Genomic DNA, 22,335 nt, shown 5'->3' with positions numbered 1-22,335 from the left:
TAATATTAACCCATCAGCAAACAATGAGACATACAGCTCTATATCACTTTGTAGTGTAATTGATCCTTGATATTCCTACATTTACCTTTGTGTACATAGATCTTAATGTGTTATGGGAATAGTACTTATGGTATCACCAAGTACAAGTGTTCTTTCATGCACATTTTTTTCACCGGTTTAGAAAGGTGTTTGGTTGGTGAGTGTACATTGTATATTCAGCCAAAATATGTTCAGCCAAATTACATGCACATGTGTACATCTTACAAAATCTGTACTAAACCTGTAGAAAACAAAATACCTTTGAATTTGACAAATTTTAAGAATACTGATGTGTATCAAGCATTGTAAATGTATCTCAACTTTCCTGAGTTCTATGGGGGAAAATGCATGCAAATCGCTTGCGTGGGATTCGAACTCATGACCTTTTCATTGCTAAACATAAGCAGCTGTTCTCTAGCTTTTTTTCCCCACCCTCAAAAAATATTACATCTTTCAGTACATCTTTCCGGATGAAATCCTTTGTATCAAATTTTTATCACCTATCAAATTTTTAGGAAAGTCATTTAAAGAAATCCCAGACTTGTGTATAACTTGAGTGATAAATCTGTCCACATCCATAATCATATCAAACATTAAACATGCCAATTAGCCAAGTGAACTTCTCAACGTTCATCTCAAAAAGGATTTACATTACACTGTGAGGATAATTTCCCCTTGTCCATCTTGGCATGTGTCGACGGAGCAAGCCCAGACTTGTATTTCGTACCGTGATTTCTGAAGTCCGTTGATAGTTCCTTATAAAGGCACACAGTCCATGGATCTGTCAGTGGAGGAGACGGGTTTTCCCATAGCACATGTAGTAGCAGAATGCAGATGATACACTGCACTTGAATTCAGCATTTTATTCATAAGCAGCTGTTCTTTTTATGTTGTTTTCCTATCATTGCTTCTTCCGGAAGAAATTACGTCAGGTTTCAGAGGCTGTGAGCCTGTGTTGCATCAGGTTTTTTTTAAAGCAGACTGACTGTAAATAGTGCTGTACATGTAGAGTGGTTGATGTGTTCCTGGAAAACATGTTGTGTAGGATGTTGTTGAGGTAGCCTGATGACCTCTGGGAAATATTCAAGTATGCCAATATGTTGAGTAAACTAGGTCATGTGAACATTATTTAGTTAACAAACAATGTATGAAATCCTTAGTGGTTTACAATGTTTTATTTGTACTGTGAAACTGAATTAAAAAAAAAAAAAGAGCGACAGATGCAGTTTAGAGATCTGTTGTTTTTGTTTGATCTTTCTTTGTTTTATTTACTTGTTATATATGTTAATTACATTTCAGCTGTAAAAAACTTGTACTACTCGTAGCGTCTGGTACACAGTAGACTGTGCTTAGTCCCACCCTTATTCTAACATCTGGACCTGTTAAAGCCCTTTACGCTTTTAAAGAAATGCATGGGGGACCAAAGTCAGGCCTGATACTTCACAGAGCCAACAGAGGTGATTGCCTCCTTGCCCCCTTGGTCAGCCTTGGTGTCCTTAAAATGCCCCAGTAGATAGGATGCCCTATACCAAGGAGAAAATGCCTTGGTGCCCTTGCCCCTTCAACATCAAAGCATACATACAGGCCCACAAAGTATGGTACTTCCTCAAATTGTTTGAATCAGTGCAAGACTTGCACCATCAATAAAACAAGACAATTGACAAATTTACTTTCATTATTATATTTTTTTAATCTCCTGTTGCCACAGAATACTTTGAGTAGTAGCCAGTCATGGAGGACCAAGGTCCGCGAGTGGCCAACTACTTTGTGGTGGCTGGCTTGACAGAGAATTCCAGGCCACTCGAAGAGGAGATCCAGAGTGAGGGCTTACGTCCGCAGCGCTCCGTCGCCCCGATCACCGACGTTGCAATCATCATTCGTGGCCAAGGGGAAAAGGTAAGTGTTTTCCTCTCTCTCCCTGATGAGGAAACGAGGTCACTATATATTTTTTTTTTTTTTAACGTAATCTCCTTTGCCCTAAATTAATGCCAGTAAATGACGGCGTGGATTTGTCTCGCACACTTTGAATAGATTAAATTTGACGGCTGAAAGTTGTCAGTTATTTTATATTAATCCGGCTGATCTTTTTACAGGCAATTAATATTAATTTAGCTAGGGAGGTGAAATGATGGAAAGTAGTTTTTTTTCCTTGAATTTATATCCTTGTCCATAATTGAAAATGCCCCTGAAAAAAAAACCTTCAATTTACCCACATACATTGCATCAGTATGCAAAACCAGACAATTTTTGTTATTTGTCTATTGTATTCTTTGCTGGACCAACTGTCATTTTCACTTTGTTTACCATTTAACAAAATGATTGATGAGCGAAAAAAAACCTTGGCGATTATTGATTGTCCTTTAGAATTGCAATATCTCATGCTAAAAACACATGGCAAATGTTTATATTGGGAAATTGCCTGGATTTGTCATCTGAACATCTGAACCTCATTCCTGAAAGTGATTTAGGAAATAGAGACCTTGGGTTTATATTTGGTTACGGATGAAAAAAGTTGGCTTGATGATGAGGAAGAGAGATGTTCAAGTGTACAAAAAGGAACCAAGAATATCAAGATGCCAATCTGTAAAAAAAATCATGCGGAAATACTACAGACGTTATTTAATTTGTTTCAACCTCAAATCAAAGTGTTATTTCAGTTTTCTAAAACTCTGTAGATTTTTAACAAGCAACTTCCCGAATAATGTAACAGCAGAAAAAGTTAAAACAACTTTTTTTCCCCAATGCAAATTTAAAAACTTGTTTCCCTTTCTTTTTCCTACAAACAGTATAATGTTGATAACACCCAATCTTTAACCCTTCATGTACCTTTGACCAAGCCATGTCAAAATTAGGTGGCTGCAGCTAGCTGTTGCTACAAGTAATACAGCTGCTTTGGGCTTCACTTAAAGGAACACGTTGCCTTGGATCAGACGAGTTGGTCAAAACAAAAGCGTTTGTAACTGTTTTTTATATAATGCATATCAGCCATTCCATTGTGACTCGCGTGACAATCTCACTGGTTTTTCAACTTTTGAAAGATCTATACTCCAAAATATAAAACGTGGCTCTCATGTAACTCAATTTATATAAACTTAGTAAAGAGCCCTATAATAAAAAACAAAAAACGAACACAAATTGTGTGGGTATCATGTTTTTATAGGTGTTCCAAAAATGTGACTCGCGTGACTGCCAAAAAATGAAAGGTCTTGTATCCCTGTATGCCGTTGCCCATTCGTGAGAACTCAGAGAAACTTTTTAGTCCTGGGTCACTTTTTTTTTAAGTACAAGAGAAGCACTATACTTTACAATAAAAAGTACAAAATAAAAATTTTTTTAAAAATTGAAAATTTGTTAAATGCAATGTGACTCGCGTGACAGAAGTTTGTGACTCGCGTGACAAGTGAGAAAATATACAATAGCTAAACAGGATACTGCATAACAAGAACAATTTATTTCATTCAGAACACTTAGAACTTGAAATTGAATCTTTTCATCAAAGGAAGAAACACCTGAAGCAACATTTAAAGGAAAATTAAGAATCTGAAGAGGCTTTGACTTAAACATGGTAATGTTGGGACGGTTCTGAAAAGAATTGGTGGTTCAACAACACTGTCTGGTCAAAACGTTGAGTTGTGAAACCACCAGTTCTTTTCAGAACCACTCAAACTCATAGAGAGAACCCTTAACTAGAAATTATTATATTGTTTTGTGATTGGGGGAAGGACTTTTTTCTCACTACGCTTGGCAGAGTAGGTTGATAAGAAACAACCAATTTTGGTGTCAAGTTCTAATGGCATTAGACTGTGTTAGGCTGAGTACATGTACATCTGTTAAGTAATTTCTTTATTGATGCCCCTCTCCAAATCTAACTTAAGAATACTGTCTTAAAATACCCAGTTTCATCAAATATTTTTGTTCGTTCTTGTTTTAAGTTTATCATTCCTTGTATTAATAAATTATGCAGATGTGAATACATTGTACAGTGCAGTATGCAGTGTACACATGGTACATGTAGTTCAACATGATCTGCTGACAGTGTGCCAAGTCATAATTGTACACTGTAATAATTCCTTTTTCTAACATCAATTTATAAATTCAGGGGCATAGTAGTATGTTCCAGTGGGCTGGGGTGCTTTTTTAACATTCCATGTAGACATCATCCCCAGAATACTTTGGTAGCTTTTGCCAACCATGTGCATTAAGTGCATTTGCCGTGACTCGCGTGACAAACTCGAGGGTGTTTTTTTTAAAAAGTAGAATGCCTAGGTAAAAAAAACCTAATAAATTCTTGAAAGACCCTTTGAAAAGACCACTATTATGAGAGAGAAGAAAAAAAATGTTGAGGGTCTATAACAGAAAAAATACTATAATCATTTTTTTTGTGACTCGCGTGACAGTAAAACGAGGGTAAAAATTAACTCAAATTTTTCAAAAGTCAATAGTTCAATAAGGTATATTTAATTTTGGCTGTCCTTACTAATGACTCTTTGTTGTTTATACATAATGATTAAATCTGAACACCTATTGTTTCATGATTTTTTTTTCAAAACCTGAATTTTAAGGATTTTTCAGACTTCAGTGTACACTTTTTACCCTTTACTCCCAAGGCTGTCACAAAAACAATAAAGAATATTTTTATAAAGTCTTTTTAGAAATAGAAGCACTAGGTGTTCTTGTTTCAAAATAAATGTAAAAACTTCACTGATAACCATTTTAATTTTTTTACTATGAAGCGCAAATACCATGGAATGGCTGATATGGTTGGAAAGATGTTTTAAAAGTAGAATACAATGATCCACACATTGCGCAATCCTCGAAATTTCGTGGTTTTCCTTCTACTATGCGAACTAACACGGTCGGCCATTTATAGGAGTCAAATTTTTGACCCCCATAAATGGCCGACATGTTAGTCGACGAGGTAAAAGGAAAACCACGCAATTTTGAGGCATGTTTGTGTGGATCATTGTATTCTACTTATAAAAAACGGTTACAAACGCTTTTCAAAGACCAACTCGACCGATCCAAGGCAATGTGTTCCTTTAAAGGCATGTTAGCCTTAGCCAATAATGTGGGCACATCCTTAGGGTGCGTTCGATTAGCTTCTCCAGGTCGACCCTGCAGTGCTCATCCAGGTGAGCCCCTGACAAGAACTAACCGAACAATCACACTCGCCCTCTCGTGGTGATGTCAAGCACCTCGAGCAAGCCCCAAGTGACCCATTCCACAAGCAGGGCACTTGGTGCTGACCCAGGTGAGCCCCTGGAATGACGTCAAAGCTATTTGAACGTACCTGGGGCAGACCCGGGTTGACTTAGGGAAGCTAATCGAACACACCCTTAGATTCTGTTCAGCATCCCATGGCTCTTGATATTATGTAATTCTCTTTTTTGTGTGAATGTTCCAACAGCCTCCTGCAGGTTTTACAGTTATTGAGACCACACCGTCCGGCTTGGTAGCAGACCTCAACCATGGAAGTATTGGCAGCTCCTCCATCTTCCTCTGCTTTAAGAGAGGGTTTGATAAGCTACCTCTCACTGATATTGGGTAAGGTTAATTGTCAAGATCTTGAAGTAGGTTTTAGGCCAAATAAAATCAGCAACATGTAAGCGGCTCCTCTAGCTTCCTTTTTAGAGGTCGCCTCCTTTTTTTACAATTTTTTTGTTTCAATGAACTTAACCCTTTAAAAAAAGGGAAGTATTTTTACATTCTCAGACAAAAATATTAATTTTGAGAAAGCCCCGCCGGTTGTCTTTTAAAATGTGTCAGCTGGCCAATTAGAATTATAAAAAAAGTCCCCTCCTTCCTTTGTAAACAATAAAATAAAACTACATTGCAAGACATGTGTGGGCATTTTACCACTCAAATCATTACAACATACAATCATTTGTATCGTGGCCTTCCCTGTCTGAATTCCAATAAATAACAACTTGTGACAGCTACTCGCTGGAGAATAAAAGGGCGTAATTAAAAGAGGAGTCCCTTTGCTTGTGGATGATCCATCATTCTTCTATTGGATCCAAGGTAATTGATTACCTCCCAATGGTAGTCAACAGACCGTCCAGACCGGAGGATCATGTTGATACTTGTACATGATTGAAAACAAATCCCATGCTGTTTTGTCAAACTAATAAATAGTGTTGTTTAAAGGGCCACGTGATTTGATCTTGGATTCATGACCTTTGTTTTCTGCTGGTGGGATGTTTTATGAACATCGAGGGCTTGTGAGAGAAGGCTTGATGTAAGGGTTAATGATGTAATGTTGTTTTAGTGTTTTATTTTTTTTCGCATGACCTTTCATGTTCACATTATGCAATTAGAATTAGTCTTGATTTCCAGACTTTGACATTGTTTTTTTTAAATGAATCAGAATCACAACTGAGGGAGGGGTATATAATTTAGTTTAAGCTGAAAGTGATGTTTGAAGCTTTGCATGGTGTGAAGAATAAGAATAAATTATAAATATGTAATAGTCAAGTTTGCGGTTACAACCAACAAGTCTCTTTTGAGGGAGTATTGGTTCTGGAAAGAGCCGGATTGGTCTCAACGTTTCGAACAGTATACTCTGCTTGCTTCAGGAGGAAGCTTGAATGACGTTGGTGATGCTGCTTAAGAAGTACCAGTTCTTCTCAGAGCCAACACCTCTCCCAAAAGAATTTCACATATAGTTGTACCCACAAATTTACTACAATAATTTGTATTACTTCGTTCATTGATATATTTTTCTAATTGCTCAATTATTCCATATTTCTTTTTTCCTATCAATATAGAATTCTTCATGAAGGGAAAGAGCGAGTGATGGCCGGCTGTGAGATTGTGAGCACCACCCCTAACGGTAACCCTGCTAATGTGAACACCAGAATAGGCGTGGGTAGTCAGAGAGCCTACCTGACCTACAGAAGAGCATCGGAAACCTCTCCTCATAACTCATTGGCTGTTATAGATATTTGTGTTATTTTTACTAATAAGGTAAGAAGAAATGTAGAGATGTTTCATCTTTTTTTCTTAAAGCTTTCATGGCATTGTGTTGATATGCTCATCCTGTGGAGAGATTCAACTTGAAATTGTTATCCGGAACCATTTTTCATGACCCGTAAGGTCGAGATTCAGTGACAATTTAATGGTGCACTAAGTGTACCAGGCAGCCTGGTGATGACATTTGCTAAATCTAACCCTAACCCTAACCTCAGTATGAGTACTAAGTAAGCTTTAGAAATAAAACGATCATCTATGTTTCTCTTTGTATTTAAATACTGCCTTTGTCAGAATCCTCTATTGCAAAACTTCCTGTCTACTCGCAACATTTGTGAAACTTGAATCAAATCGAAATCTGGCATGGTTGATGGTTGGCTTGTGCGTAAAGCGCTCGCCTCTCACCAAGGTGACCCTGGTTTGATTCCCGGCCAGGGCCATATATGTGAGTTGAGTTGTGCGTTGGTTCTCTGCTGTGCCCTGAGGGTTTTCCAGACTATCCGGTTTTCCTCCCTCGGGAAAAATCAAACACTTTTGATCTTGGCTGTGAGCTGTGGTCATAATTGATGTGGCTGGCAGCCAAAGGCGCCCTTGCGTGCCTGCTTCTCAAACACGTTGTAGCCGCATCCTTCGCAATTCAGCTCTTAGCTGCGAGTAAGGATGATTAGCCCCCAAATTATTATTATTAATCAGTGATTTCTTTTGAACGATGTTTCACCGTTCCTTTAATTTCTTCAGGGAGAAACGCCACCACATGCATTCTGCCTGATCAATAAGAACTTAAACAAAGGAAGTATGGTTGGATCCGATGTCTACCTGTGCTACAAGAAGTCTGCAGTTAGGGGCAACTCATTACCCTACCAGTCAGGTAAATACACTCGTTGGAACTGCTGTCGTCGGTTTCATAAAACTCTTTCTAACTTAAGACTAATCTTAGGACTTAGGTAGAGTCCCAACCCTGCACTGTAGCATGCAGACCTTATGATTAATCCTAAGTTAGGACGAATTACTCGTCCTAACTCGAGATAAGACGAGTCCTAACTCTTTGTGAAATCGACCCCTGTATGTGTACACAGTCGACGTAATCACTAACCATTTTATTGTGATATAATGCTCTGCTGTGGCCATAATATGAGCTAGTTTATGATGCTTACAGTGTAACAGAAAAAAAAAAGAAAAAAAAAAGTCACTATTATTAAAGATCACCCACCAAATTGCCTTGAGGTACATTTCTTTAAATTTGTGCCGGCTAATAATTACTTACTAAATAAACATTATTTTGAGCACTAATATGTTTTATGGAAGTGGGCCCTTAGGAGATGATGTGTAGTAAAATCAACAACCAGTTCACTGTGTTTGGTTATGGTTCTGCTTGTTTGATTTAAACAAATACATATACTGGTAGTTACAGTGGTTTTTCCACAGGCCATTTCACATGTACACATGAGAACAGCAGCAACATCTATTCACTTTTACTTTCAAATGTTGACCCAAAACTAAAAGTAAACATTGACGTCTTGGAGCATTTCTTGGATGGCCGATCCAGGCATGAATTTTGCTGGCAGGCGGCCAGGATGTTATCTTCTTAAAGACGGCCCCGGGGCGAGCGATTTCTCCAGAAAATATGACAATATCATCATATCAGTAATGCCTAACTGATTGCTGAGCTAACTGTAGGATCAATTGCTTTCACTGATAAGGCCATTGCATTTAAAAGTCTTGTTTCTCAGTCGAAGAACATGATAGATCAATCGCTCACCATCTGCTGACCTGCCATGGTAGGAATCCCTATGGGTCAATTACATACAAATGTCCACTTGGAAAATGTCTGCTGTGTAAATTGATGAGTGACAAGTGTAGTATGATGGGGCAGCACCATTTTCTCAAGGGGCAAATTTTTGTGCCGCACCCCTTGGTTTTGTACACCCTCAAGAGCTAATGTATAAGACTGGGTTTCTCCTAGCTTTTCCTGTAAGTGTTAAAAGCTTTGTTAAAGCTGCATAGAAGATTATAAGATAATTACATGCATAAGCTGTTGAATTAAGGATGGAATTATTTTGTTTCAAAAGGCACAACCTGGTGGTAGTGTAATGTACTTAAAGCTTATAAATTCTCTTCAAAATTATGGTGACAATTTTTTTTTTTATAAGGGGAGGAATTGAAATATTTTAATCTGGCAACACTGTATTATAACCACCACAACTTGTTTGAATTATTATTTATTGTGGATAAGTTTAGATTATATTGTATTTCAAGTTAAACAAAAATTGACGTATTCAACAGAATAATTCTATGGCCCATTTTAAAAGTACGGCTGTGGCTTCAGCTTGGGCTCTGCTGAGGCTCCATCAGTTCTCATCAGATCTTTTGGAAACAATCACTTTAGGTCCTTGGTAAACTTCATAGACCTGCTTAAGCACAACAAATAGCTAAGCACAATCAAATTATTCTTTTAATATAAAAAATATTAAAGGTCACCAGCCAAACTACATGTACAATGTCACATCTTGCTCAGATTTGCTGAGCAGAAAATTTTTGATCAATATTTTCTGCTTAAGCAGCTCTGTGAGATTGGGCCCTGGGCTTCATGCGGGTGGAGGAAACTTTAACAAAAGCTAATTGCATGAAGCCGAGTCACACTGCAGCGATAACGAAAACTATAACAATCACAACGCAAAGAGAACGCATTCTATTGGTTGAACTGCTCCATGCAGAATACGCACACGATCTCTCAACCAATGGAATGCGTTCTCTTTGCGTCATTTTCGCTATCGTTCTCGTTATCGCTGCAGTGGGACCGGGCCTTTAGAGATTAATTACACTTACAAAATGTACTTGGTACAATATGTGTTGATTAATGCTGGATGTTAATTGACAGTCATCACTATCATCTAGGTCATGTTCCCTGAATTGAATAGCAATAGTGAAATATGAGGCTTATGAAACAAAGAAAGAGGCCAAGCAATTTTATGTTCACTGATTTGATCAGTCAAGATCTCATATTGTGTCCCCCCAAAAAAAACACACAAACAAACAGTGGGTGGAGTGTTAGAAGACTTTGGATCGCTAGGCGGCAGCAGAATTACCAAGTAAATTTCCATTGTTTACATGCTTATGCGTATGCGCACAATTCTGAGAACAGTGGATTTACCTGGTGAGTCTGCTGCCACCTAGTGTCCCGACAGTCTCCTATTTGGCAATGAAAATGTTAGATAGTTCCATTATTTATCAATAGCCTTGGCACTTCGACCTCGTATCAGGACTCTTTTTTTTCAGTTTCTGTTTCACATCAATTTTGATTGATCATCTGATAGAGTTTCCTTTGAAAACAATCCTCTATTTGTAGGCCACTATGTTATTTTGCTGGTACATGTTTCACTTTTCAGCAATCCTGAAGCTTCCTGTGAAACGTATTCTCATGATTGAGTCTGCTTTAAAGGGGGGCTTGAAGTTAAATTTAAGTTTTGTTATGCACTTATTTTCTACTGCATAGAGTCCCCATGAAAGTCGGGGGAAAATTACATGTCTCTAGTATAAACTTACGTTAAAACTAGCGAAGTTTGAAACATGACTAAATCGATCACTAAAAACAAGTTGGGCTGTACAATCCTTATATAATTTTGTTTGTGTGGATGTTTATGCATCATCCTCATCTTCATCTACCTGTACATTGTCTTGTATTTGTGGTAGGGTACTTAAATTTGCATATACAGCAGTCAACTTTTTAGATTATTATGTTTCTCGCAAACACGCAGACAGAACTTTTCAGAGTGAATTATTGCTTGTTTCAAATCCTCATTATACATGTAACATTGTGTACATATTTGAGTACAAGTTACTTGTATTTGATATTTTTGGTTACCAATGATGTACCACCCTAAGAAAAATACGAACTGTAGGGCGAAAGGTGACCAAAAAAAAACATGAAAAAATATACTAGCTTTAAAGTGTTGATTTGGTTTGAAATTTGTAGCAACCATCCGTTTGGGAAACATATGGAAGGAACAACATACTTGACCTTTCTGTAGTAAATCATGTGTGGGAGGGAATGTACATGTACAAATTGGTTCATTTGAGATCAAACGATGTACCGCAACCATTTTTTTCCCGCTTTTCAGGAAGCAATTAAATTAAGTTGAGGGCAGTCAAACTTGGACTTCAACTTTATTACTACACTCAGACAAAATGTACAGACACTCGTAAAGTATTGAGGTAAACATAGAGAACATCACAGCATGCCACCATTTATACATCCGGATGAAGAGAAGCAACTGTGGTTATTAAAACTAGAGTTTTGCTCCTCATAAAAATAATAATAGCACTAGACTTATATAGCGCATCACACAGAAAACGCAAGTACTTTGATTTGCAAAACAAGGGTTTTGTTCAACATTCTGGATCCTGTTTCATGGAAGTTTTTGTTCTCTTTTTTTTAATTACCCTTTTCAGGAATTTTAAGTAGATACCCACTTGAAGATGATGAGGAATTCCCGCTACCAGACTCAGTGTCAAGGTTTTGCATGCCCCTCGGTGCAACCATAGAATGCTGGTCCACAGCACGCCACCATCCACTGCCCGTCTTCTCTACATTTGTCTTGACCGATAGTGCTGGGAAGAAGGTGCGCTAAATATCCAGCTTCCTAAGGGGTTTTTCCTATGTATAGTCTATACTAGAGAACTTTGTTTACGTGTCTGGGAGATGATACAATACTCCCTAGACTAGAGTAATTTATTTATTTTTTGCATGAAGGTCTCTCCAATAATTTTGTAGGCGAAGTTTAAGTAAATTTTGGCTGGAGCCTGGAATCTTTTTTTTTAAATGGCCAGAGAACTTTCAGCAGTTGTACATATGTATAGTGTAGCATTTTCTAAAATGATCAAACAATAATTTTTTAATAACCTACTAGGTTATTGTTTTGGTGCAGGGCACCAATCTGCAAGACCAACAGTTGAAAGCTGATAGGCAAGACATATTTTTTTTTAAATCTCAAACTATTTACTTCTCTACTTTTTCTGTCCTTATGAGATAAATTTGGCTGAAGACATAAAGTCATTGAGATGAGTTAAAGTAAATAATTATATTGACAAAATAGAGAGACTGCCAAAATAGGGCTAGATAGCGCAGTTCAGTTTGTAGATACCAGCATGTTAATTTTGAGATCATAGGTTCAAATCCAGTCTTTGTTAAATTTTCGTTGTTCAACCCCAAACTAATTACATTTGATTGGATTCATGCAGGTGTACGGTGCGGCCGTCACATTCTACGAAGGCTACCCAGAAGAGAAACTAACACCACAGCAACGCAAAGATCTCGGCATCAAACCGGAGAAGAAGAACGTAACATTAAACTACAGTGTACACACCAACAAGTGTGTGTGCCTGCTGTCAAGATGGCCATTCTTTGATGCCTTCAAGAAGTTTCTCACATTCATCTATAGGTTATCAATATCGGGGCCTCACACGATACCAATTGAAAGGTGAGTTAACAGGCCTAAATCTTGAGAAAGTAGAATTAGCTGTTGCAAACTGCTTACCAACCAAAAGGAGCTACTATGGTATACGCAATACGCAAAAAATAGTTGATGGCCCGACTTTTCGACCCATGCAGAGTCTTTCTCTGAGGTTAAGCAACATCACAACACAGATAAACAAGACCCAATTTCATAAACCCGTTCAGCAGGAAATACTGCTTAGAAATTGACTAAGCAAATGGTGGGTGTGGCACCAGTTGCAACAATGTTGACTTCAAGGAATATTGGCTGGTTACCTGTCTTTGTTAAGCAAGATTTTGTGTGCTTAGCAAGTTGTTGTGGTTACATGCTTTATGAATTGGGCCCAGGTATACTAGTGTAACAGCAGCAGTCTTGTGAACAAAAATTAAAAGAGAGCAGCAGAAAGCACACAGAAAGAGCCAAGGATAAACAATGAAGAATCTAGGCCCGAGTCTTGTCATTATTAATGCCCTCATTATTAATTTTTTGGATACACGAATGTTACATGAAGATAAGATCAGATCATAAAGCGCTTCAACGGTGCGCTCATTTTGGGGCTTAGTACAGCAGAACAACATATACAAATTAAACAATCGTTTTTTTCATGAAACATTGATGTTGAGAAATTTGACAGCACATGTATTAATAGACATTGGGTATGCATTGTTTTGTCAACCATCTGTTGCGAAGAATTTCCTGGAAACTGTTCAAGTACATGTACCTGCATGTAGACTGAAGGATTTAAAAAAGATGTAGAAAACATAGTAAATAATAATAATAATAAACAGCATTTATAAAACACGTTATGAGTCACAGATTCCTCAATGCGCCTAACATTAAATAAAAAAATTCAACAATGCAAACAAAAATAGACACAAATTTAAAACACTTGGAACAACAGACCTAGATATGTATTAGAAGACAGACATCCAGATAAAAACAAGACAAATTGGTGAAAACTACTAATATTTAACAGAGCCTTTTAAAATACCATGTTGCTGCCTCTGATGGGTGCCCTCAATCTCATCTCTTTCGAAATGAGCTGGTCCTAATTTTTTCATAGAGAGCTGCTTTATGCAAACACAATTTTGCGGAACAGAATCAGGTTACCTGCCGAAAATCCATGCCACATGGACCATCTGTGACTGGTTTCCTGCTTATTGTTGCTTAGCAGAGATTTCTTGATCACCTTCTAAAGCAGCTCTACGAAACAAAATATTATTAAACAAACATCCTTGAAGACAAGGAGGATTTGAAACTTTGCATGGTGGATATACGATATGGAAAGGTTTGCGGTAACAACATGTAATGGCTATCTCTAATGAGTTGGGGTGGTTTTTGAGAGTTGAAACCAACAGTTCTTTTCAGAGTACCACCCCAACTCATTAGAGATAGTCATTACATGATGTTACTGCAAACCTTTCCATATCCTTGGAGACTAAAATGTGTATCCATTTTATGTACATAATTATGTGCATGTAGACTAAAATGCAAGAGTGTGTTTGTGCATGCCTCTCTATAGGGACACGGTGTGAGTGCAGCTCCATTTCCAGAAAGCATGTACTTCATCATATGTTAAATACATCAACTAAAAAAAAGAAAATCAATTCAAACCCCAAGGGTAAAATGAGGGGTGTTTTCTGCCACTGTGTGAGTTTAGACTCATGTGACTACCCCTCAAGGTAATCATGTTGTATATGTGTCAATGTCTAGTACATCAGATGGTGTCTTCCCTTTCATGTGTTCAAAGCATTGTGGAGGAGTCACTGTGTTCAAGATCTCATTAATTATGCCCATTGTATACACATGATCACACCCTAGAGTTCTATATGATCACACCATGGCCCATTTTCGAAGTAGCTAAGCATAACAAAATCATGCTTACCAGAATATAAGGTTTACCAGCTAAACCACCATGTCACATGTGCAATTTGTGGCTGGTATCCTGCTAATTGCTGCAGACAATTTTAAAGCAATAGTTTCTGCTTTTAAAACAAGCTCTATAAAACTGGGGTTTTGGTTTGTTGTTTTTTTTGCTTGCTTTGCTTGTTCATAAATGCAAGGCTCCACTTAAAAGCCATTAGACCCTTTCGGTTCAGAAAAAAAGAAAAAAGTTCACAGATTTACAAATAACTTACAGGGTTTACAGAAGGCAATGGTGAAAGACTTCTCTTGAAATATGATTCCATGAAATGCTTTACTTTTTGAGAAAACAGCAAAACAATACAAATTCTCATTAACGAGAATTACAGATTTATTTTAAACACATGTCATGACACGGCGAAAGGCGGCGGAAACAAGGGTGGGTTTTTTCATTGTTTTCTCCCGACTCCGATAACCGATTGAGCCTAAATTTTCACTGGTTTGTTATTTGATATAGAAGTTGTGGTACACAAAGTGTGGGCCTTGGACATCACTGTTTACCGAAAGGGTCCAATGGCTTTAAACCCTGACTCGGCTACAGCAATGTCTATTCAATGGTCTAGAGAAGATTGTAAATATTTGTTTTTTAATGATTTTTTTTAATTGCTAGAAAAGATTATTGTATGCAGGTCTAAAAATGCGTGAGCGTAAAATTCATTGAGGAATGAATACAAATCTTGACAAACAGATTGGGAACCAAAGATTTAAACGTTATTTCAAAAGTCAATGGTCCAGCTGTTTGTTATTAAGAATAGAATGTGAACTATCTTTGCTAAAAGTATCTTTGCTAAGCAAGAATTGAGTGGAGTTCCATTCACAGCAATGTAAACTGTATGATTTTTCCGCTGGTAACCTTTTTCTGCTAAGCAATTTATTTCTGTGCTAAGCAATTTTGTAAGCTCACATGCTTTTAGAAATTGGGCCCCCCTCTAGGTAGTAGACGCCCCCATGGCTAACCTACATACGTGTTAATCTAACAAATCTTACTTGACAATCTTGATCAGGTTGTTTTACGTATAATGGATCAACGTACAATGCATGCGAATGTTACGGTATTTTCTAGCGCAACAGATGCGTAGAACCTCTCACTGCATGCATTCGGCATCATGCCAGATTTCTAGGGAGGCTAATCCGTTATCTCAAGGTGGATGCCTCGGGGCATCTCAGCTTGACTTGAATAAATTACATCAAACAGGGCGACATTAAGGGACACTCCAGACTCAAGACACATCAGGAGAGTTTTGTACTTTTGCTTTTCTCTCGAATCAGCGCATTGACTGAACCTGCATTGTGCGTAATTGAAACACCATCCAGAGGATCTTAATTTAATTGACCTTATTTATGCAGCGCATGTACATTTGGCTGTTCGGTGAACGTGTATTAGATCCTGAATCTCTTGTAGTTAGACAGGTGAAGTACGGAGGCTAAACTTCATGAAGCCTGTAAGGAGACGGGTTCTGCTGATGAGGCAGCTCTCTTATTCTAGGCACAGATTCTTATTTCACAACAACTTTCTACCTTCAGCAGAGCTGCCAATGTGAAAAACAGAATTCTTAGAAGAAGAAAAATTACAATCAGAATCAGAATTAATGGGATGAACTTAATCGCAGCAGTGGCTGAATGTACCTAAATCACATTACGTGCATGATTGTACACCCACATGACCTATACTAATGCTGGTTATTATGGAAATTAATTTTTTTTTTTTTTCTTTTGGGGGGGGGGGGGGGGGATGGGGGTTTATTCCTCAGAATACAAGAAATTTGCCTGGTAGTTTCTTCGAGCTGTGCTCTACAACACCTTGTTTGCAGGGGTGGATGATCCTGCTTCGCAATGTTCTTGTCCTGTCCCAACATTAATTATCTTTGAAAGTTTGCAAGTTTTCAGATATTATAAGGTATCAGATTTTAAAACAATTTTTATATTCTAAGAGCTAATTTGTGTATTCTGTCATTTATAATGTGTACACATTTACGCTTTAAAGAATCAAAGTCCCCTTTTCTACGTGTTTTCTTTTACGAAGAAAACATGTATGAACAAGTCTTCACTTGAACTTTCTTCAAACACCTGTTTTTTGGCAAGGCTAGAAAAATACTCCCAGGCTTTTTTCAGAGGTCGATGAATTGTCCCGGATGAAATTCTCTTAAGATTTACGGGTGTGTGCTAAGATTGCACAACGCAACAATTCTCAGCAGTTTTTGGCTGTCAGGTTTTTTAGCCTTTGAGGAAGACTCTGCTAGGGTCGAAACATAAGGCCACTAACTATTTTGTGTGGGTTTTTTCTCTGACAGATATTTGTTTCAAAGATTTGCCATTTTGTGTTTTATTTTCTCTTCACATTTTTTTTTTTTTCAGGACTACTGACTACAGCTCCAGGCTTTCTGATTCCTCGGTTTCAATATCAATAAAGATATCAATGAAAAACAAAAACTTACCATGTTTTTTTTTTCTTTTATGCTGCAGGCATATCTCCCACTTCATGAATGAAGTCATTTTCCCCACACCTCAGAGGCCAAGAATACTAATGGAGGTAAGTCTGTCCGATATTATTTGTTGCAATTCTTATCTTTCTCCTACATTAGGAATCATACAGACATGCCAACTAGTACTTTTTTCCCGTATTTCGTACGGGTTTTTGTAAAAAATACGGGTGTACGGGTTTTGCAAAAAAAATACGGTTTTGAGCATCGCCACCGCAAAAATACAATTTTATCCTAGTTGGCCGTCGTGCCCTTTTTTAACTCAAGTTCAATATTTTTTTATTGACACAAATAAGTTTTCAGCCGACTACTTACGGCCGATAATGATTATCCAGTGAACTCTATTCCATGGGGGTATTCCTTATTCAACTTTCACCACACATCGAGCGCAACGGAGATTCCCTCGCATCCATCATTGCACGCACGCTAGTAGCACAAACCTGCATTGCATACTACACGCCAGTTTATCTGACGTCCCGATTTCACAGGGAACCAGTCTAACACAATTCATTGAACAACAGAGGGTGCTGTTGTCAAATGCCCTTATATGGTATCGGTCGTTTTGTGATCGGACGAATCGAGTTTGCAAAAGAATTTTTTGCCAAAATAAAGACGCAAAAGATATAGAGCACCTGAAGCGAGATTTTTATAAGATAAATTTAAAAACTATGCCCCCAAATGCAACAAACGAAACTTTTTGGGATGATTTGTTATTATTTTTTGTCTTCTTCATTGAAATTAAATTAGTTTTGTTTTGTACTTGTCTTCTTTTGACAAAGAAAATGATATTTAATTAATTGACAAGGGTTTTTATATGAATAGGATATGATTAATCAATGTCTTTAAAATATGATTTATCATATCTTTTTTTTCATACAAAACCTGTTCCATTGGGTTAACCACCCGTAGGGAAACCTCTGCCCAATTTTTAATTTTTTTTATTTATTTTGTATTTATTTTATTTATTTTTTATTTATTTTATTTATTTTTTTTAATTATTTTTTTTCTTCAAGTTTTAATTTACTGGTTTAATTAGACTGTTTGATAACTTAATGGCCTTCACACCTTCTCTATTTTGCCTGTCTCGGGGCTTAAAACTACGTTTACGCGTGTTTAAAAAAAAATACAGGTTTTTGATGCAAAATACAGGTTTTGGGGTTTCAGAATACAGTTTTGTGATCCCAGAGGTTGGCATGTCTGATCATAGGCCTACAGGTGTTTGGGGTGATACTGCTTGACAAACTTCTTTGTTAAAGCAAACATTTAGTGGGGCACCAAGTCACATCAATGTAAACTTCATGTAATTTTGGCTGGTAACCTGTTTCTGTTAAGCAATACTTGTCTGTGCTTAGCAAGTTTTTGTGCTTACAGGCTTTATGAAACTGGGTCCTGCTAAGCACATAAATTTACTTTTAGCTGTTTTATGAGACTCACAATGCAACTAACATTCTAGATCTATTTTGTAGGAAATGTTTTCTGCCTGGCAGTTCTTAAAAATATAAAAATAGTGCAAAACACCATACCTTTAAATTTGCTGCTGATTGTTATGAAATAAAAAGAACAGCTGCACTGCACACAAAAAAAAGAGGAAAATTTGCTGCTGAGTGTTGCCATTAGTATAAGAATCGGGCAGAACAGTTTGCATCGTTTGCTCAACCCAGATTTTAACGGCCCCTAATTATTCCCTGTTATGAGGGGAGGCTGTTTGTTGACGATGCCGACCCTTATTTGCTTAGCGTTATTACCTGTCAACCGGACTGACATCATTGAAACAAAATACTAAAAGAGCTGAAGAGATTTATCACATCAAATTGGAGAAGCATCCACCTGCACACAGGGTTAAAGATGCGGTACAGCATTGTTAAAAACCAAGTTCTAAAAACTTGTCTATTTGAAATATATTTTTGGTAGTAATTGCTACACTGATAATAATAGTAGTTTTTTGGTTTTACCCTTACACTGATGTTTGTTAGCACTGTATACTCAGCACTTTTCTGATTTCTGTGGAAAAAATCACAGGCATATTACTTGGGTGGGATTCAAACCTATGACCTTTGCAATTCTAGAGCAGTGTCTTACCAACTAGACCACCGAGATTGCCCGGTAGCTAGAGGCAGCTCAAATCCTATATTGTAGCAGTAGGTACCACATCTCTTATTAAAAACACTGAACATTTGTAACACACCATTTCTGTCAGACTTGACAATGGACAAAGAATAACTTACTAAAGCAGAATTGGAACATGGTCAATAATGACACTCCTGGCGCCAAAAAAGAACAAGAACTCTGCTAAAATTATACACAAGACAACCAAAAGTTAAAAAGCTATAGATTCAGAAATAGACATGTTTTGATATATGTGATTATAATGCATCACTTAAATGCAATTCAAGAAGAAAAACATGCAAAGGTACCTTGCAGTGAGAACACAACCCATGACCTACATTCCCAACAGGTGTCTCGACCCCCTTATCCACCCGGGTCATACTTTGATGACAGGCTTGTTAGATTTCAGAATTCCAGCTGCCCTCTAACCACTTTACTAAATCCTGTAAAGTCGGGATGCAATTAAGGACAATTGAGTTTCAATTTGATTGTTAATATCTAGTTCTGTAAGAAGCAAAACAAAGTATATTAACTGAAAGTGGAGTAGAGATTTGGACAACATTTTGAGATTTAAAGGGACGGTATATGTTTGGTAATCACTCTTAAAATGAATGGCAATAAAAACTTATTAGTTAGAAGCCTACAACAGCTTTTGATAAGTATAAAGCATTTTGAGACACAGTTCACTTCGAAGTAAAGTGGTTATAGTGCAAAAAGATATTAGTTTTTATGCCCCATAATTTGAATCTGAGAAGTGTTACAGCACTGTCACTACATGTAGTGTCAGATATGTTTCTCAGGTTGTGGGATAATTCTTCCTTCATGGACTAATCTGCTCCAGATTTTCCATGATATCTCAAAAAGTGCATTTTTAAGTACCGGTAGACCCATAATTGTTGTAGCTTTAATGCAAGGGTCTTGAGTTTTAAGGTTTTTTTTTTTACCCTTCTTCTTTTTCTTCTTCTATTTGATAAATGTGGATCTGAATAACATGGGGTGCATTATCTGTTTATGTACCTATAGGGGAAATTTAATATGTGTAGAATTTGTTCAAATACTTGAATAGCTCACCTGCCTAATAGTATTACTACTGTAAAGACATCAAGAGGAATTGAAGGATTTCTGTAGGCTGCCCTGGATTTCATGGAACACTGTCTGGGAAAGCAAAAAAAAAAGTCATTGAAAATACTCATGGAAACATGATGGATTGGTTTCCTCTAAATGCATTTTTTTCTTTTCTTTTTTCCCAGCAGCATTTTCCCCCCAGAATTTGTTTTAATGCATATATTATAGTTGTACTCCAATTTCATTTATTTTCAATCACCTTGTTTTGTTAAGGAATGATGATTGAGTACATATTATTGGCAGGGAAAAAATGGTTTCACAAAAGCTAATAATATTTGAAGAGAAAACATAAAGCCTGATGTTTAGTATGATGAAGGAAAGACCACAGTAAAAAAAAAAATGCCATAAAAATGAGAAATTTGTGATGAATTGACAGATTCTACTTGAAATTAAACTCAAACCACTGCAATTTATTTAGTTCATGGTACCTAAAGTGATAAATAAATCCCAGGGAAAAACAGGGATCAAATTTTTTCCCCAAAACATTTCAACAAAAATATCTCACAAGTCGGTTACATGAACGAATTTACTTCTCTGAAGGCCAATAATGTACTTTTGAAATGTACAGTTACATGATAAGCCTTAAAACGATTAAACATATTATTAGTAGTAATACAAATATTTGTTATTATTTCCCCAGCTTGGTCATGACTCTCTGGTCCTAGCTCAGCCACAGACGTCCCCCATGCCACTTAGTGGAGCATCTTTCTGTGCCATGCTGCGTAATCTAGCGCCTGACAACAGCATGAACATGCTGGCATTCGTTCTATTGGAGCACAAGCTGTTGTTACACTCCCTCAGACCAGCATTGCTTACAGGCGTGGCAGAAGCTGTATCTACGGTATGTTGCTATTCTTGAAATATTGCTTAGCATAAGTAGCTTAGTAAATGTTGCTTAGCAAAAGTTGCTTTGCAAAAGTTGCTTAGCAAAAAATGCTTAGCAAAAGTTGCTTAGCAAAAAAATGCTTAGCAAAGTTGCTTAGCAAAAAATGCTTAGCAAAGCTTGCGTATCAAAAAATGCTGAGCAAAAGTTGCTTAGCAAAAAATGCTGAGCAAAAGTTGCTTAGCAAAAATTGCTTAGCAAAAGTTGCTGAGCAAAAGTTGCTGAGCAAAAAATTGCTTAGCAAAAGTTGCTGAGCAAAATTTGCTAAGCAAAAGTGAGCGGGATGCCAGTGGTTGGTAACCTGTCTCTACAGTTAGCCTAAACCTCTCTCTGCTGAGCAAGTTAATGCTCAGAGAAGCACCAGTTAGCCTAATGTGGTTTACCGGAGCATTGCGGGGGTGGCTGTTTCTATCTAGTCATGTTGTAGACTTGACTTTATAGTGTTAAACAACGCAAAACGAGGGGGTGGGTTAGGGAGAGTTCATTCAAATGACAGCCATTGCATTGTTTTTGTTCATGTTTGTTGTGTTGTCATTTAGCTTTTGAGAAGGACTCTGCAAGGGTAGAATTGTCGGGCTGTTATTTATTTTTTTGCATTTAATTAATAGTAACTGATGTTTGGAAAAAGATTCTCTTTTGTTTATTCTTGACGATTTTAAGTGCGTATGTCAAATATTTCAGTCACTTTGGTTGCAATCTGAAAGCTTGGCAAATAAAAGCAGACACATGTATCACAGCCATTTCCTGTATTTTAATATGATTCGTGGAAAAGTAGAAGAAGAAATAGGATTTGCAAACATTATGCACCGTCCCTTTAAAGAACAGGGAAGGTGAATGACAGACTAGAAAGGGTAGCCACCTTGAGACTGTGTCAATCTAAGGGTTGCCAGAGGAAGGCAGTGTGGAGTGTATGTTAAGAGCATCTGTAAGTCAGGTTCAATCGCGTCGGTGTAATGGGGCTAATGTGCGGTTTGTGCTTGAAGGTACTAAGTGTGTGTGCGCAGCCCCTCGTGAAAGAGGCAGTGTTTATACAGAAAAGGTGAGTCTGGAATATGATTAGCCTGAAAATTTCTGCAAAAAAGATGTCAAGACCTGATACTTCACAGCGGCAACAAAGGCAATTGCCTCCATGCCACCTGGTCATTGCCTTGGTGCCCTTGAAATGATCCAGTAGAAGTTTACAATTTCCTCATAGGGTTTCCTTTATCAAAGAGAAAATGCCTTGGTGCCCTTGCCATTTAAAAAATGAAGCATACATACCTGCAAGTCCCCTTGATTACTAAGCGAATATAGTAGTCCCGTCCCATTTCATACCTTC

At 37.4% G+C, this 22,335-nt stretch overlaps 1 protein-coding gene across 3 annotated transcripts in view; it reads left to right on the top strand.

The window, feature by feature from the left end:
• Positions 1-22,335, top strand: part of LOC139941367 (C-myc promoter-binding protein-like) — a 66,978-nt gene that overhangs the window by 22,066 nt on the left and 22,577 nt on the right. For all 3 annotated transcript variants that reach the window (XM_071937827.1, XM_071937826.1, XM_071937825.1), the window contains exons 2-9: positions 1,748-1,935; positions 5,447-5,583; positions 6,807-7,005; positions 7,747-7,876; positions 11,458-11,627; positions 12,247-12,485; positions 16,887-16,953; positions 20,775-20,975. In XM_071937827.1, coding sequence (XP_071793928.1) covers positions 1,771-1,935; positions 5,447-5,583; positions 6,807-7,005; positions 7,747-7,876; positions 11,458-11,627; positions 12,247-12,485; positions 16,887-16,953; positions 20,775-20,975 — 1,308 coding nt within the window. In that variant the 5' untranslated portion in view covers positions 1,748-1,770. The remainder of the gene's footprint in view (positions 1-1,747; positions 1,936-5,446; positions 5,584-6,806; positions 7,006-7,746; positions 7,877-11,457; positions 11,628-12,246; positions 12,486-16,886; positions 16,954-20,774; positions 20,976-22,335) is intronic.

This window comes from Asterias amurensis, chromosome 9 (genome assembly GCF_032118995.1).
Source record: "Asterias amurensis chromosome 9, ASM3211899v1".
Lineage (NCBI taxonomy): Eukaryota > Metazoa > Echinodermata > Asteroidea > Forcipulatida > Asteriidae > Asterias > Asterias amurensis.
Note: the sequence above shows the minus strand (reverse complement) of the source record. Positions and strands in the feature narration are given on the sequence as shown.